General features: G+C 37.9%; 1 protein-coding gene across 5 annotated transcripts in view; it reads right to left on the reverse strand.

The window, feature by feature from the left end:
• The window catches only part of NOL4 (nucleolar protein 4), a 438,053-nt gene extending 423,749 nt beyond the window's left edge, over positions 1–14,304 (reverse strand). For 2 of the 5 annotated variants that reach the window (XM_056823865.1, XM_001380265.5), the window contains exon 1: positions 12,192–14,304. In XM_056823865.1, the coding sequence (XP_056679843.1) occupies positions 12,192–12,449 (258 nt within the window). In that variant the 5' untranslated portion in view covers positions 12,450–14,304. The remainder of the gene's footprint in view (positions 1–12,191) is intronic. The other 3 variants (XM_016431542.2, XM_016431541.2, XM_003340620.4) reach the window with 2 other exon arrangements.
• Positions 14,305–16,486: the final 2,182 nt, after the last annotated feature.

The raw sequence follows: 16,486 nt of genomic DNA on the forward strand, positions 1-16,486 counted from the left end.
ACATACCTACATATGTAGAGACTGTCTATAGCTGGGAGTATGCCATACCAATGAAATGACAGATCGAGCGCCTATGCTATTCATTCATTTCATTCATACCTATTTCCCAGAGAATGCCACTGACCCTTCATGGGAGGAAAGGAAACCCACAGCAATTCTAAGAGAGGGAGAATTTCCAAATAGATTCAATGATAGACATGTATACAGCACAATTTCACATCATACCTTGTTATTCAATTAGATTATGAGCAGGAGAAACCACTGCCTATTATCATTAACCTTTAAAACTCTAATGAGCTCTATTACAACTTAGCTTTTGAAAAAAATCAACAAGTACTTATTAATGCTTGCTATGTGCCAGGCACTGTGCTAAGCTTGCAAATGCAAAAAGTGGAGAAAGTCTCTGTCCTGAGGGAGCTTGAGCTTACATTCTACTGGGATTGACCACATGTGCACAAATATATTTTATACACATGTGTGTGGTGTTGTCATTTCATTAGTATCTGACTTTTGGTGACTCCATTTGCAGCTTTCTTGACAAAGGTACTGAACTGATTTGCCATTTCCTTCTCCAGCTCATTTTACAGATGGGAAACTGAGGCAACCAGAGTTAGGTGACTTGCCATTGATCATACAACAAGTAACCGAAGCCAGGTTTGAATTCAGGAAAATGAGTCTTTCTGACCAGGTATGGTACTACAAGTACCATCTAGTTGCCCATATCTATAAACACATGTATAAATATATGCTATATATTACACACACACATACTTATATATGTATTTATGTAGATAGACAGATAGATCTTTAAATCACAAATAACTGAGGGAAAGAGAAAGACCTCTTGTCAACGTGGTGCTTGAAAGGAGTCTTGAAAGAAACCAGGGATTCTAAATCTGAGGTGAAGAGGGAGAACACTCCAGGAACCAGGGAAATCCAGTAAAAAGGCATGAAGGTAGGGTAGACTAAATATTGTCCATAGGGAGCAACAGCTTAGCCTAGAGGTGGAGTGTGTTACTTTATATGAAGACTGAAAAGAGAAAAAGATTTTATGCTTTTGTTTTCAAACATCAAAATTAATTTTTCAAATAAGTTTCTTTTCCAAGAGAATTCTAAAGATTGTTATACATGTATGAAGGCATAACTTGATATTTAGACATTTACTTCTAAAGCTAGGATCATAGGAGATATTACTCAGTTTCCTCTTTAGACTTGAAAGTCCCTTTGATATGCAAAAGAAGCTTGATTATCTCTTTGTGTCACGGGAAATTAGATCTATCTTATTCCAAGCTTCCTGAAAAATTAGAATTCGAAGCCATCATTTCTTTCATAATTCCTCCTTTCCTGTCCCTCTCTATCCTCCAATCTAGCATTTTGATGTAATTGTGCCCTTGTCAGAATAATAAAGGGAGCAAAAATTAAAATGTAAAAGAAAAAATTTTTTATAACTAGTGAGTTAAAAATGGACAAATGACCAGAATTTGTAATAAAAGACATTTTAATTTTGGTGTAGAATTTGGAAGAACATGCTTTTTTTTAAAATCTCTTTTCTTAAGTAACAGCAAAGAGGAAATCCTAACTTGTTTTTGGGAGAGGGAGTATGTTCAAGAAAAGTTTTCTATTTTTATGGGCCATTGTGTTTACCTTGTGCTGCTGAAAGCAAAAAAGAAAAAAAAAGATCATGTTGCATTTTCACAACTGCAGGCATAAATACCATCTCTTGCTACGTATCCTATTAATTAGATGATATTGAGTCAATCAATAGAGCAAGACTGAACAATAAGTTTCATTATCTAAAATAATCAATTGTTACAATCTATAAAATTAAGGGAAATTGATATTTTTATAAAATTATATACTTACTACTTTATAAATGATTCACTCTAGTAAAAGTTGTATTTACTTATGGACCATCATGCTTATCTCGTAATGTTGAAAGCAACAAAATAAAAAATAAAAAAGAACATGTTGCATTTTTACAACTGCAGGCCTAAATATCATGTCTTGGATTTATCCTATTAATTAGATGATATTGAGTTAATCAGTAGAGCACGACTGAGGGATAAGGGTTTCCTTATCTAAAATAATCAATTGTTACAATCTATAAAATTAAGGGAAATTAATATTTTTATAAAATTATGTACTACTTTATAAATGATTCACTCTGGAATTTCACTTACTACACTGAAAATATTTTACCTCCTCAAAATATATTGATATGTAGCTTTTCGAAAAATCCATCTACTGTATCAAGCAAGGTGTACTTATTCAAAAAGCTCTCATTTCCCATTTTTTCCGACTTTAAGGCTTAATCACATTTTTTCTAGCAGTTCAAGATTTGCAAAGTGCTTTACATGTATCGTGTCACTTGGTGCTAACAACTTTAAGCAGCAGTAGCTTTGGCATTCTTGTCCCTGTTCATGGAAGAGACAACTAAGATTGAGGAAAGCTGTGAATTGCACTCACAGGGCTTGTTTGTACCTGAGGCAGAATTTGAAACCAGGTGTCTTCTGATACCAATTCCAGCACTCTTTCATCTCCAGCACAGTGCTCCTCTTCTATAATGTGCTAAAGGTGGTTGACTTGTTTGAATTACTGAAATGTTTTATCTGTCTAACCATTTGGGAACTCAAGCTAGATGTTTACAGAATATTCCATTGTAGACTAATATCTGCATTAATGAATAGAAGATGGCCATGTGTAACGAGTATATGGATTGTTTGTATGTAAATAGAAGAAATTAAGAGCTTTAAAATTTAAGCACATTGTCTTGAATCTCATTTACTTTAGCAACTTTCCCCACTTTCATAGCTAATGATAAATTTCTGTCCAGTCCTGGATAAATTAGCACTAATTTTTAATTAGCTGAACTTAACGCACTAACAATTTACTGTTTTGATGTAATAGATTTTTGGACATTATAAGACAAGAAGTAGCAATAAAAATGGTAGCCCTTTTCATGGCATTTTCCTTAATGAAGTTTTGTTGAACTGCAACCAGAGCCAGCTAAGAGAACTGTGCCCCACATCTGATATTTAGGAAAATCTCCATGATATAAAGTTAAGGGCATTGATCAATGAAATGCATTGGTTATGGAATAGTACTAATAATTCCAAGGCTGCACATGAGCGTCCTGTGTATGCCAGAAAGCTTTGCTCCAGGGCCACAGACTAAACTCCTATGTCCAGCCAACCATCTGGCAGTTGCTGCTCTTGGTTAGAGTGAGGTATAAGTAACAGAATGGTCATTGCTTTTTGGAAACGAATCACTTCTCCCTAGGGAAAAAAAATAAATAAATAACAGACTTTTTCTAAGATAGCCTCCACACAAAAGAGTAAAATACAGATAATAAAGTGCCTTATCAATGAGTATTTGTTCTAAGAAAAGGGAACATGGTAGTAAATGTTAGGTACCAGATCTATTCCTATAAAGCACTGTCTTCTTTATTCCTATAAATATCAAGGATCTGATGTTCTTGAGCCTGATCTCTGAGTCAATTCCCTAAATCTCTGGCTTTCTTCTTCCTCTCCTAAACACTTGAAAATTTTGCCACTACAAGAACAGTGATGACAGCTGGGTACTTGATTAAATTTCTTGAAAGCATGACATAAGAGCCCATTGTAGGAATATCTTAGCTGCAAAGAAAAATAGCAAAGCAAAATAAATAAATAAATGAACTCTACTTAGGAGGGGAAAAAATAGCTCTGAAATTTCCAATATCTCCAAAAATTAGAAGAGATTGACTCAAAGTCAGCCCACGAGCATTTATAAGTTGTTTTCTACCCTGCTATTTCCCAGAAAGGGGGATGCCCCTCCCCAAAATCCCTTGAAATAGATGACATTGTAAAAATCAGAGCTGAGAGATGGAGTATCTGTTTTTGGAATGGCCATAAGGCCAGAGTCACTGGATCAAAGACTGCATAGCAAGAAATAAAAAGTAAGAAGATTGGAAATGTAGGAAGGGGTTACATTATGAAAGACTTTGAATGCCAAACAGAGGATTTTGTATTTGACTCCATAGGTAATCTAGGGTTGGTAAGCATGGCCTAGATGAGGCACTGGTAAAGGAACCTAAGAAGCAGAAGCCACATGAGTAAGAGAGACACAGAAGACAGCAGTGTCACAAACTTAGAGAGGAGGATAATGATAGTGTCAAAGTCTGCAAAAATTTCAAGAAGGAGAGGGATTGAGTAAGAAACCATGAGATATGGCAACTGAGAACACTTGTGACTTTAGAGAAAGGAGATTTAGTTGAATGAGAACATTGAAAACTGGACTGCAGAAGACTTAGAAGACAGTGAGAGGAGGGGAAGTGAGGGCTCTCAAGTATTTTAGCCAATCCCCTGACCCCCCTCCCCCAAAAAAAAGCCTAGGAGAGAAAGAAAATGATAGAGATAGGATGATAACAGGGATGGTAAAATCAAATGAAAGTTTAAAGATAGATGAGAAGGATGAGTATATTAGTAAGCAGCAGGGAAAGAACTAGTAGACGGGGAAATAGGAAAGTGGGATGGTAGGAAGCAGAGGCAATTTGGGGAAGATGGAAAAGAATGATTGAAGAGTGGTTTACTCTAGCAAGAAAAAGGGCCATCTCTTCCTGAAAGACAAGAATAAAGGAGGAAATAGTCAGTGCATCTAAAAAAGGAAAAAAAAAACCCATGGGGGAAAAAATGTGATTCATTAATATCTAAATTGGTCTTTTATTGCCAAAGTCTCAGAAGATTACCGAAGGTATTTGAAGATCTCAGAGAATCTAATAAAATGATCTGCTGTGGTAAGTTACCAACAATTCATTCATGATTTCATTCTATTTACTCATTTGTTCATTCATTCATAAAACACTTAAATTCCTAATAAATGCAAAACTCCAAATACATAGATAACGAAGTAGCACCTAGCATGATCCCTTGTACATAGTAGCTACTTAATAGGAGCCTGACTTCAAAGAACTTCTAATAAAGAATATATCAGTTATACAAGTAACTATGATAAAAGTAGAATATAATCACTATACAAAAGAGATGTAAGCAGAATGACATGAAACTTTAGAGAAGAGCTCACAGTTAGGAGAATTTGGGCAGCCTTCATAATTGGGGTTAGAGTTAAGGCATTGAAGGATGGATACAATTGCTATATGTGGAAGTATGAGCAGGGGAGGACATTTCCAATGAGAGGGAGTGATTTGGCAAGAAAAAACCACTTCAATTGGAACATAAAGCACAGAGGCAAATAAGGCAGTCATGTGAAAGCAGAAACATTTATGAAGATATATTTAAATTTTTTTTAATTTTTTAAAATTTTTATTTTTAAAATTTAAAATTTATTTTTAAAATTATGTCAATGATCTCAAGCTATTTCTTGACACCAGAAGGTATAAATTGTTATTTGCACTAATGGAAGTAGTATCCATAGCAGAAGAGGTCATAGATCCATTGAAATATGGAATTAGACATATTCAGCCATCAATGAATTTGGAGAGGGGGTAGAGAGAGGGAAAGAGAAAGAAGGGGAGATTTGATCTGTTCTAACTGTGCACATGATTTTATGACTATTCATGACTATTAAGGTTCTGAAAGTGTTAACAATAAAAAAAAAAACAATAAAGAATAAAATAGAGAAGACTAAGCAGTAACCAACCTTTGAAAAGATTTAGAATGTTGCCTTGAAGCCATTTTTGAAGCCATTATGCTGTTTGAAACAAACATTCCTGTCTTCAAAATGTTTGTGATCAGTCAGATATTGAGGATAAAAATCTACATCTGAATTTCTAAAATTTTATCCACTGGCAAGCGCTTGCAATATAGATGTGACCCCTACATATCCAGTTCCGATGGACTTCTTGGAATATTCAGGAATGATTTTTTGTGTGATAAGATGTAAATTCTTTATTTTGGTAAACTGACTCCTTATCTTTCATGAAGTGTCATAGATCTTAGCATCATAGGCTTATGAGCACAAGGCTCACGGATTTAGAGTTTCGGAAGGGAACTTATAAGTCACTGGGTCCAATTTCATCATTTTGCAATTGAGAAAACTGATGCACATAGAGGTTGTGACTTACTCAGGATCACACAGCTAATAAGTGCTGAATCCAACTTTATTATAAGTAATATAAATAGGAACTGAGTATTCTGCACCTAATTGTACACAAAGATGATGAGAACTGCTGGCCTTTATGAAATACTTGAAGCTTTGCAATGCATTTTCTATGTTATCTGATTTTCATGATAAACTCAGTGGGATAGATGCTATCGTTATCTCCACTTTACAGAAGAGGAAACTAAGGCCAAAAGAGATTAAGTATCTAGGATCACAAAGTTAAGTATCTAAGACAGAATTTGGACTGAAGTCTTCCAGAATTTAAGTCCAGAATTCTAATCACCGGCCATCTAATCATTGGAAAATATTTCAGTATCCCATTGGATCTTCTGTGTGAGCAAACCCCTTAGAGGTACATATTATAAACTCCATACCTGACCAACATATATAATGCTTGTCCATATCCTTCCACAAGTTCAACACATTTTACTCCATATGCTAAGGGCCTTCTGCCAATGCTCTTAATGTGGAGAGGATGCTATCTATCTAATTAGATCTTTAATGATTCATTTTAAATCCCTTTATGACAGTCATTTCTATGTATCCTTTTTTTCCTCAAATGGCACATATGGTCATTGAAACCAAAGAGTTCTGTTGTACTCTATTTTTCCACTCTTTTATGTCATATTTTAATACTTAGATTAAAACTACAAAACACCCTGATTTCCATGCATTAAACAAGTTATTGTGCCACTGATGCTCAATCTTAACTAATGTATATAGAAATAATTCATCTGTATTTTAATTACTTATTCCATTTTGATTTTTGTGTCTTTTGTGGCTTACATATCTATAATTATTTTATGATGGCTGAATGCCAATAACACAATTTTAAGCATGTGAACCACATAAGCCACAAAAATCAAAATGCAGTAAGGAATTAAAATGTACACAAACCTATCCATTCTAATGCTATTAGAAGCATTTGCTCATCCCTATAGATTCTATTCATTAATATGAACATCTTGAGATTAAAAATAACAAGATATATGGGATGTATTTATCTCAACTATTCAACTAAAAAAAGTCTTAAGAGATTATGTTAGCAAGTCCAGAATGTAGGATTCTTATGAGTGGGAAAAAGGACTGAACAAGTGAATCTAGTCCCAGGACTCCCACATTAGCTGTGTGACCTTAGGTAAGTCGTTTAATATTTCGGATCTCATCTGAAAAATGAAGAGAATAGATAAATACGTGATCCCATTGATTCCTTCAATCCTTGGGAGTCCATAAGGCTGTTACTATATCTGGACTTTTCTTATAAGTCATGGCACAAGATTTCAATTTATGAAAGTCCTATAATTACCACCTTCAACATATTTCCCCTTCATGCCTTTCCCCTCTGTCCATGCTGCTGCAATACAATGAGCAAGATATAATGACAAACCTTCTCACATGCTCTTTTCTTGGAGACTAGAAGTGTGTCTTTAAGCAAAGAGATCACATTAGAAGAAAGGTGTGGTAACTGGAAAATTCTCCATTCCTTTGAAATTGCTAAGAAAATGGTGAGGATGGGGCAGCTAAGTAGTTCTGTGGATAAAGAGCCAGGTCTGACAATAGGAAATCCTGGGTTCAAATGTCATCTCAGATCCTTCCTAGCTGTGTGATCCTGGGCAAGTCATGTGCAGCCAAATGTGCAGACCTAACAGCTCTTCTGCCTTGTAACTCATACTAAGTATTGATTCTAAGGCAGAAGGGTTTAAAAGAAAGAGAGGGTGAAAATCTAGAGTGCAGAAATCTCATATTGATAAAATAGAGAGAACCCTTAAATACTTAGCCCTCTATTTTCTCTTTTGGCTATTGTCCTTTTGTTTAGGAAGTGGTCCCACAAGCATACTTCTGGACAGAGTTTATCTCTCCCTCAGTATTCCTCCTGTTAGACAGACCTGTACATGAAAGAGGAGGAGACTCACTTGGTAAATTGGTTGTCAACATTCAGGAGTGATTGTGAAGGAAATAAGGAAGGAAAAAAAAACTGGTCTCACATTAAGGCATTTTTTTTTCATGACCATTTGAAATCATAGCAATCAGGTATCTCCCCAGGCTTCCATTATCTTCTCAGTGACCTTGCCCTACTATGTCTAGACCAAGGCCCCATTCATATAGAGAAATGCCATGATCTCCAGGCATGATTCTTTGCCCAGTAGAAACATATACATCATATGTAGGAGTGCTTAAACAGTTTACTTCCTTCACACAAAGGGAGTGAATCAAGCCAAGCATATAGAGGGATATATAAGCAAATCCACAGCTAAGGAACTCACAAATCCCATAACTGTTTCAAAACTGCTACATGAATATTCACCCTAATGATTGTACAGTAATCAGCTCATAGTGTACACAACAGAACAATAGAAATCTGGGGCTTACAGATTGCAAAAATGAATAAATCATTATTTTTAAAGATGTAACTAAAGATAACAAATTTTTTCTTTTATGTTCTCAAGTGGAATAAATATAAGAGGAGGCAATGTTGAGGAAAAAAGCAACAATTTAGACTTGGATATCTATTCTTACAGATTTATATAAAAAAGAGTAGCCTTCCTATTACTTCATCACTCAATTTAGATTATAGCTCTTGTATTTGCCTCTGAATAAATTAAAAACAAAACATAGATTTACTTTGCTTTCCAGTCTTCTGAAATAATGTGTCTTTTAAAAGAAATATTTATAACATATTAACCTTATTCCTAGCCCAGAGCTTTGAATTTTTTGTGGAAGATACCTAAGTTTAATTTCTAATATGGGATAAAATTCTCGATGGGGTAAGAGGGAATTATGATGTCATAGGCACATGTTGTCAGAAAACTAGAATAAAAGGGACCCACTAGATAAGAGAAGCCAAAGAAACCAGAATGAGGACTTTGAAAGGAGAAAACTCTCCTGCTATAGTAAGACTAAGTGAAGGCTACCACTGATAAAAAAAAAAAATAAAACTTTGTACTATTTAATGTCATCCATTTGGTTTATTACTCAGTTTTTCATCTTTAAAAAAGTCCAAGTTGGGCATCATTTCCAATGCAGGGCAGCTCGTTCTATGCCAAAGAACATAGGCAAATAATAGTGGTGATTTGAAATGGAATGGAATATTCTCTGGACTTCAGGCCCAAATATTTCACTACATATGTGTTGTTGTCCAACTCTGAACCTAAAATGGCTGTTTGGCAGGATATTGTTGCTTGGTGACCAAGAGTATGTCTCCCAGACCACAGAGTGATCTGAATATCAGTGTCTGATCTCTTCCTAGTGTTTTTGGCTTTTTTTAATGCCCTATGATCAGTAAATATTTGTTAATATTGTGATTTTGCAACCAGTTAAAATTAAGCTTAAGACATCTATTCTAAAAACTACTATATAGCATGTGTGAAAAATAAAAAACAAGACCAAGTCTTTTACTATAAGACTACAAGTTAATCCTTGCTTCAATTAAGTCTATGTTGTATGTCTAGTCTGTGCAACCTCCCAGTTGCTATCACTCTCTCTTTCTTTCATTAGAATCAAGTAGTTAATTAGCCCCAGCCTGTCCTCTCCCCTTCTCTCTTTCCCTTTAACGCAGCAGTAATGATGTCTAATTACCAGCAGCAGTGGATTACTGCACGGTCAGGAGCAAATCTCTCTGGCTGACAGCAAAACTGAGCAACAAACCTGAACGCCTCCAGTAGTTTAGAATCATTCTTGAAACTGGACTTGGAGGGTACCAACCTTTTTTTTTTTTAATTGATATGTCTAGAGTCAAACTAGTGATTTTTTCCCCCAATGAGTGTACTCCATCTACTGAAAACAACCAATGGGGATTTTAAAGAAGGAGACAATTTTCATATATGGGGAAACAAATGGTATGAGGAAGCCTACTTTGCAGGGATTTAAGAAAAAAAACAACTTTGATTTGGAAGTGAGCTATTTCTATAAGCAGAGAGGATTTACATTTCTGGGACAACAGCAGCATACAAATTTCATAAACCACTACAGAGCAGAAGGGTTGTTCATGAATTATAAACTTCAACATTTTGATTCTGTCTTGAATGGGAGGCAGAGTTTTCAAGCTCTAGGCAAAAACTCATCACCTGAAAGTTTGATGACTTTTCCTCCAAAACTTCCAAATGTGTTTTGTTTTTTAAGGAAAAACACCATGAACTCACTTATCATGAGCTCTAGAATAATTTCTGTAATAATCTTTAACTATGCCATGGCAACTCAACCTCAGTGGGTCCTTGTCTTCATGTTACAAATTCACATGACTTTGATGGTAAATTTGGGATTATGTATAAATATGTTCAAATGACCAGATTCAAATTATAGTCAGTTCACTCAATGAACATATAGGTGGAAGCAATTTGATAGATTAACAGAAGGAAGTAAGTTTTCCTTAGAAGAAAGAAGGGAGAAAAAGTTTCTAGCATCACAGTTTTTCTCTAAAAGTATCTCTAGTCAAAAGGATTTTTTTGTCTTTACTAAGTATCTTTTTTTTTTTTATGGATTACATTTTTGTTTGTCTTTAGTTAGTCTAGTAATGTCCAAATGAGAAATAAATCCATTTACTTATAAATTATAATTTCTTTTAGCAGCTAATTTTAAACAAATTTTCAATTCTTAAAATTATGATTTTATAAAGTAGAAAAATGTATTCATTCTACTATTTATGCAATATATACGAATCATTTGAATATTCAACTCAGTTCTATAAATAATGTCTACATCAAACAGTGGGGAGGGGGGTGTAAAGGAAATGTCTGACTTATTAGAGATACACCAAATAAAACAGTATAATTTCTAGACTTACTTTATGTCATTTACTTCCATTTCCCATTTTCCTAGTGCCCAAAGAAGTATAAAATACACCCACCCCAAAACCATTTTATTTAAATAGAGGGAATTGTTTTCAAATGTAAAACAGCCTTCTCACTGATACCTTGAAAAAACTACATTCAAATATTTTCATTTTCCTCTATCATGGTTAAGGTAGAGTAGCTCCCAAGGAGTATCCTCCTTTTCATACTCTAGGGATATTGTAAACAATGAACTGCCAGTAGTAAATAAGGATGCTTTAAGAAACCAGAAAGTCAAGGTATAAATGAAAAGATGGATGATGTGTTACCTTCTGTCATCCCCCAAATCAAGAGACTACCTACCGTGGCATGATGGAGAAAGAGAAGCATTATTAATTTGATATATGCAAACCTACTTGTGGCCCATAGTTCCCATCTTCTTAAATAGGAAATTCTGGTGCTCCTGCAGCTACCCAACATTATAGCTCTTCTGCTATGAGAAAGAACCAAGACTAGCTTTCCAAGCTCAGATCTCGCAAAGCTGGCAATGCTAGTGGTTCCCAGCGACTGTGCTTAAAGCAAGCTTCATAGCTGTGAGAGACTCGAGCAATCCCAGAAAGAGTAAGCAATAAATACAGCATTTGATCGCGCTTAGAGCTCCTGTCTCTCTTTGTTGATCATCGTCTAACTGCTTCTTTATTTGCGGAGGGGGAGCGAACACACCCGCATATCTAAAATCTAACCAGTCATCGCAATAATCCAGGCGTGCGTGCCTGCCTGCTGCCCCGCGTCTCCCAGGCTGTGGTCTAACAATAAAACCTGATATCCTGGGGAAACCCCCAAATCAACGACCAGCGCCACACTCGGGCTTTGTGCCAATAAGGAGACACTGTACACTATCGATCAGAATCGTACATTATCAAACCGGGTGGCGGCGGCGGCTGCGGGATGAGGATGTGGCCTTTATGTGGCGAGCAGGACACACGCCAGACGGGCAGCTGAGGAGACGGGACAATAGCCCACCCCCTACCCTCAAAGCGGTCTCCTGCCCGGAGAGAAACAGCAGAGGAGGGTGTGGGGAAAGAGAAGGGAGGGGACTGGAAGTGCATTAGGGCTGTGCAATAAAGGACCACAAAGACTTAACTGTGGGGAGAAACGTGCCTGGCAAATGCGATATGGGGATGACTAGGGGGCGGGCAGGTGGAGGGGTGGGGGTGGGAGAGAGGGAAAGAAACGAGCCAACTGTGGCTTCCCCCTTCCCCTCCGGGCTGCCTCGGTGGGTCGTTCGGCGGACAAACGCAAGAGGAAGGCAGGGACTTCACTAACCGTGGTTTTGACCGGCACGAAGAGCACTTGCTTGCCACCTCCACCATTGACCTCGTCCGAGTGGCCGAGCTGGAAACCTTTCGATTTGACCCAGAATTTAAATTTGGCATTATCCGTGGAGCTCGACTCGGAGCCGTTCAAAAGCTGGACGATCCGGTCATATTTTTTACGGGTCACCGTCTTGGTCTTTCCGGAGTCTCCGTAAGTCCGGAGGCACCAGTCCTGAAACTGACGGTACATGTCCCGGTCGCTCTCCATGATCCCTTCGGAGATAGCCGGATACCACCCTCCACGCCACGCCACGCCACCGAAATGGGCCGCCTGGATTTTCCAAATGTACTTTGCACCTGTTCACCTAGTGCTCATGAAAAATGCATCCACTACCACAATGTGGAACAAGAGGAGGTCCCGGCTTGCAATCAGATCCCGGCTTTAGGGGGCTGGGGTGGGGGAGGGAGGAGAGGGTCCGGGTCAGGGAAGGGGGGAGGGTGGGGAGCAATCAGTGCCGAGATCTACCAAGTCTCTTGTTCATTTTTAATTGCACCGACTCACAGAAGAGGGGAAGACGGGGGTCTCTGAAGCTTTTCTTATCCTTCTACGTGATCAGTCTCTTTAATATTGTTCAGCCAGGACCATCCCAACGCCTCCAACAGCATCTAGCCCAGAGGGGTTTGGTTTAAAATAACTGAAAGCGATAGCTTGGTTTACTAAAAATGCAAAATGTTTACTTATGTTCAGGCCTAGGATAACATCCCTCCTCCAGGTCCCATTCCGGATAGCGCAGGTTTAAAAAAAAAAAAATCCTGCCCTCCTCAAACCTCAAAGGGCTTTTTCGTCTCCCGATTGTCCTAGAGGTCTGATCCTCTCCCTAAAGCAGCTTCTATCCTGGTTGCAAACACTGGAGGGCCAATTGGTCGCTTGAGCTCACCCCTTTCCAGGGTCCTGCCTCTCCTCTGCGCTCACTGCCTTGGGCGTTAAGGTGCTAAGAGGAGAAAAAGTTCTTACCTGTCATTTTATAAACCTATAAGAATTTGCTTCACAGTAACAGAACTCTTTCTTTAAAAAAAAAAGTCATGAAATTTAAGCTCCTCATATTCAACTGGGCTGAATTGTAGCTCCACGTTTATGTTCTACTAGTTAAACCCCAGGATATAAGCTATTCATACATTGATATTCATATATAGTTTGTACATGATCAACTATTGGACGAAAAAGAGATTTCAATTCCAGTTGGATGTTGATAAATGAAAGAAGGCGGCTGTCGGTGTGTCTGCCAGTTTAATAATGGTGCACACATGTAGGACTCCTCTGGTTTATCCTACCGTCACCGCTAAACTGGTTACAAGACACTGAAGTAAGTTTATGATACAAAAGACTAGAAAACCTTTGTTTAAAATTAAATCTTGATTTTTCTCCCTTTGCTTGGCCAATAGTTTCAGATTCATACATTCCGTTTCTGGTTTCTTGTTCCCCCCTGTCACGTAATGAACACCCCCTCCTCTGATGAAAGTAGCCAGATTGTTAGTTCCGCCGAACGATTTTCCCAGGCAAATGTAATGTGTGGCTCCTCCATTCACATTTCATTCCATTTATTAAAGAGGTAGAAACAGGGGAGTTCCCATCTTCCTCGTGAAGGAGCTGCAAGCTTTCCCCTTTTATTATACTCTGTTAAGGCATGAACTCGTCCAATTCAACTGCTTTCCTAAGTAGACTGCCAGACAAGTGCACAAATACCTAGTCCAATTCAAATCCTGTATTTCCCCTGTCTTCTGTATCCACAGCGAAAGCAAGAAGTGGAGATGAAGAGTCTTTGCACCCAACGCACCGCAGTCTTGTCCCAGCACTAGCAAAATGGTCAGTGCCTCCCTCTCCCATGAAGCTTGTGTGTGTGTGTGCGTGTGTGTGTGTGTGTGTGTGTGTGTGAGAGAGAGAGAGAGAGAGAGAGAGAGAGAGAGAGAGAGAGAGAGAGAGAGAGAGAGAGAGAGAGAGAGAGAGAGAGAGAGAGATTATGAATCTAAGAGAAGGTCTCTCGCTGCGGCTGGAGCAGGGACTGACAGCCCAGGCTGAGCTCTTAACAGCTCCACACACTAAACCTCTCGCCTCTCCACGCCCCCCCCCCCCGCCCCAACTCCCTTCTCCTCCCGCCCCCCCCCTCCCCAGCCCTTCCAAGCTCACTGATTGGCCAGTGGGACAAAAGTTTCTGTGGAGACGGCTGGGCGCTGACGTCACGGGAAGAATTGTCCCATTTAGGGATCCCGGGGGCAGTGCGCATGCTGTAGGCTGCAGGTTAGAGACAGGGAGGAGGCAACAGAAGTGGTAGCAGCGGGCCAGGCAGCAGCCAGGTGGCAGAAAGGAGCAGGCAGCATCCAGGTGGGGGGATGACTCCAGCAGGGTTTCCATGGAGATTCCTCTGGGTCTAGCCTAAAAACAGCAGATCAGCTGACACCATTAGCTCAGGACCTAATTACTGCTTATTGGAGCAACAAATGAAGGAAAGGGACAGCTGCAAGGGGAAGAGAGTTTTTGTACCCCCCTCCTTCCCCCTCCTTCCCATTCCACATCTTTCTTAAGAGTCCCGGGTGAATTCTCACATTAACTTGCAAGATTCCTGCAACAAGAGCTTACTTGCGCCTCAGGCCACCCTGTTTTTATTTTTCACCCTTTTGAATGAGAAAACATTTTATTTGAAAATAAATAAATTGTCCTGAGTTTAGTTGTGTTGTTTCAGAAGAATAGACATGCCTCCAAAAAATTCTTTGCTCTCCATTAGCACATCTGGAAGACTAGTGGATATAATGTGTTTGGAATAGAAACATAACATCTCTATTGAATTAGCTCTATCTCTGGAACTATCACTCATCTTTCCTTTCATTCCAATATCGTAAGTACTGAAAACAGAGGGGAAACTAGTAAAAGGGTAGTAGGATACTTCGAGTCATGTTTTGTTTTGTTTTGTTTTGTTTTTCCAAATGAGGAAGTATCTCTTGTTGATCACTTTAGGAGAGAGAATCAACTTTACCTTGAACATTTTAATTGTAGGTTCTAAGAAGGGAAAGTCCAAATCAGTATTAGTCAGTTCTGCTACATTTAGGACAGAGGTTTCTCCAAGGAACCCAGAGGAATGGATGGTCCTCAACTGTTAATTCAGTATGCATAGTGCTGCCCAGAGAGCATACTTTCTCTCTCCTGCTGTATAATTCCCTCATTATTATGGCTATTTCATTTCCAAATACTGAAATCCTTGGGGAAGGTTTCTTTCACCTGCAATGCCTTCCTTCCTTCTCTTCTACTTTATGAATCCTATTCACCCTTAAAGATGCAGTTCAAGTCTTGCTGGGGTAAGGGTGCATTCCCTGATTACTCAAGGACCCCTCAGAATCATTATCCCACTTATTATCTGTATTACTCACTTGGTACTTAATCACAAACTATCCTGTATTCTATTTTAAATAAGAAAAGAAATTTAAATAAAAAGTGAAATACCCTTCCTTTGTGTTTAGCTTCCTGGAAGATGTTACAATTCTTTGTATCTTTCACTATGCATAACATATTGCTCACAGTTCAATAATTTTATTTTATTTTTTAAAATAAAGACATGGAACAAGTAGTAAGTAGTAGGCTTCCAGAAGTAGACATTTATACTTCTTTGCTGACTGATGATTTTTGGCTTTGGCATCATTCTTTGAAGTCTTTATACTGTTAGTAATTGAGCATACTGGATTCTATTTGAGGGTATTCAATAAAAGCTTAATTTCCCAACTACAGCACATACTTGTATAAATTTATACATGCTCAGAACTTAAAACCCATTAAAACTAGAAAAAAGTAGTTTCAGGATGATGAAAGGAAAACAGATAACTTCTGTTGTTTTATATAGTACATTAAGAATTTCAGACCACTTTCCTCACACTCTGGGAAGCAGAAAATGCAAGTATTACCATTTTACAAATAGGAAAATCAAGGCTAAAGGAAATTAAACTAATGTTCATGACCCCACTTCTAAATAGGTACACAAAATACAGATTAAAATCCAGGAATCTAGCCTCCAAACCCAGTAATCTTTTCCATAACTCTTCATAGATATTTTAAACTTTGTTTAGAAATATATTGAGTTTTCCTTTTTCATAGGTTTATGCTTATTATTTTTTGCACATAAGTGGGTGTGATTGGCATATGTCAATTTGAAAAAGTCAAATGAATTGCCTGGTTTTTATTCAAGCAATGTGATTTTTTGTACATTCGAAATCAAGTTGAAAATAATATAATATTATAGGAAACATTTTCTTTGTAGGAAA

Source organism: Monodelphis domestica, chromosome 3, assembly GCF_027887165.1.
Source record: "Monodelphis domestica isolate mMonDom1 chromosome 3, mMonDom1.pri, whole genome shotgun sequence".
Lineage (NCBI taxonomy): Eukaryota > Metazoa > Chordata > Mammalia > Didelphimorphia > Didelphidae > Monodelphis > Monodelphis domestica.